At 41.6% G+C, this 2,257-nt stretch overlaps 1 protein-coding gene across 1 annotated transcript; it reads left to right on the top strand.

Annotated features, from left to right (window-relative positions):
• Positions 1–541: 541 nt before the first annotated feature.
• Positions 542–1,219, top strand: LOC108745866. Its single transcript, XM_018482262.1, has one exon. It carries the CDS (start codon positions 542–544, stop codon positions 1,217–1,219), a length of 678 nt encoding a protein of 225 aa, XP_018337764.1.
• The last annotated feature ends 1,038 nt before the right edge of the window (positions 1,220–2,257 follow it).

Below are 2,257 nucleotides of genomic sequence, written 5' to 3'. Positions count from 1 at the left end.
GCACGTACGACGTCTGCAGTGATAACGTGAGCGTGAGATGCTCGTGTTGAACGGAACGGTGCGCACGCAGAGAGATAACATATTCTTTACAAGGCCGACGACGTCACAGCTCGATAACATTCGCTCATCCAACTGCATTAGGAAGAAGAAGCTCAGCGCGTCGAACGTTACATTTTTAAAGTCTTTGGGATTCACGGTGCGCAACATTTGAGATGACTGATATCCTAAACATTAAAGACGAGCCGATCTTCGACGATCGCAAGATTGAGACTCACACGTACATTCGCCAACACAAAGTTCGGGTACAGCGACGAGATAAGTATACTTATACAGCAATAGGATCTGTACACATTGCCGTACGAAAGCTTTCTATACGTCGAGGGAAAACTGACGAAGAACAAAGTGATCCAGGGTGCTAACGTGTCATTGGGAAATAATTGCGTTGCGTTTATATTCGATGAGATTCGATATGAACTCAATAGTGTGGAGATTGATCGTAACAGAAACGTGGGCATAACTAACGATCAAAAATTATATAACAATGTCATCCGACAGAAGCGTGATTCTGCGGAATGCAGGCTGGGATGCGCAGACTACTGCGGCCGGATACTTTAATTTCTGTGTACCGCTCTACGTACTGCTGGGATTTTGCGAAGATTACAGACGTGTGGTGATCAACGTTCATCACGAATTGATTTTAATACGGGTGCGCAACGACAATAATTGTCTGACGGGAGATTCGGCGACAGAGCCGACGCTCGAATTATTCAAAGTACAGTGGCGAATGCCGCACGTGTTATTGAGCGAGATAAATAAGCTGTCGATGCTGCGCGCTTTGGAGAGCGGACGATATCTGAGTATGGCTTTTCGTTCTTGGGATCTGTACGAGTTTCCGCTCTTGCAGAGCACAATCAAGCATTCGTGGACCATCAAGACGGCTAGTCAGTTCGAGAAGCCGCGCTACGTCATTTTCGCTATGCAAACAGGTCGAAAAAATATCATGTCTGAGGATGTAAGTCGATTCGACCACTGCAAGTTAACCAATGCTAAACTCTACTTGAATACGGAATGTTATCCATATGATGATTTGAATCTAGATAAAAACAGATGTGCGATTCTGTACGACTTGTACGCGCGTTTCTGCAAGGGTTACTATGGATCAAGTATCTCGAGCCGAGTCTTACCTTTACAACTTTTTTACGTAATAGCCGGTTCGTGATCATCGATTGCTCTCGACAGAACGAATCGGTCAAGAGTGGCACCGTGGACGTGCGATTAGACTTTGAATGTAAGGAGAACGTGCCCACAAATACAACAGCCTATTGTCTCATCATACACGATCGTGTGGTTCAGTATAATCTATTGACCAACGTTGTGCGCAAAATCTCCTAAGTGCACCTCCGACACGATATAAAATCTACGATACGCCGCAATCGATCGCAGTATTCTCAACAACATGTCTATGCCAACGTTCGTGGATTTGCAAGGATTTATCGTTAACAAAAAATTTATCGTGAAGGAAGTGGCGGTGCTGAAATAGCGGACCGTTCTCACGTATTATATTTTTACGAGTCCCGTACCATGGAAATTTTTGACAAGATCCGACAGGTCTTATGCTTCCTGCTTGAGTGCTTATCACCATGGATTCCGATGGGAGGACGGGATGGTTCCGTACAACGAGGCGAAACGTCTGATCACGGCAGCTGTATTTGAAGATGATGCTATTGTGTACGTTAAGGGACGCGAGAAACGAACGTGGCTGTGGAACTTGCTTCTGGATGATGAGCGAGAACGCATGTACATCGACACCTTGGATGCAGTTTACGAAGACATCGAATCTTTAACTAATCTGGATATTACTAATACTATGCGATGTGGACAACATATTAAGAATTGCGCGTTACAAAATGTATTAAAAATATATAACTGTGGTTGCAAACGAATTTTTTAAATAAAAATATGTTAACATATTTATTACATATTTCTTTTTTCCCTTCCTTTATAATACATATACTCGTATGAATGTACGTATAAACGTACATGTATAAACGTATGTATAAACGTATGTATGTATGTATAAATGTATGTATAATATAAACGTATGAATAAACGTACATATATTATAAATGTATGTATGAATGTCCGTATAAACATATATGTATAAACGTACGTATGTATAAACGTATGTATAAATGTATATGTATAAATTTAAGTAATCCGGGGCGATTAATATAAAAATCGCGGTTCCGCAGTCCTT

The sequence above is a fragment of the Trachymyrmex septentrionalis genome, unplaced genomic scaffold (genome assembly GCF_001594115.1).
Source record: "Trachymyrmex septentrionalis isolate Tsep2-gDNA-1 unplaced genomic scaffold, Tsep1.0 scaffold153, whole genome shotgun sequence".
Taxonomy (NCBI): domain Eukaryota; kingdom Metazoa; phylum Arthropoda; class Insecta; order Hymenoptera; family Formicidae; genus Trachymyrmex; species Trachymyrmex septentrionalis.
Note: the sequence above shows the minus strand (reverse complement) of the source record. Positions and strands in the feature narration are given on the sequence as shown.

Bases quoted from the DNA above. Each gene is read 5' to 3' on its own strand.
- LOC108745866 (XM_018482262.1), top strand. From the start codon at position 542: ATGTCATCCGACAGAAGCGTGATTCTGCGGAATGCAGGCTGGGATGCG.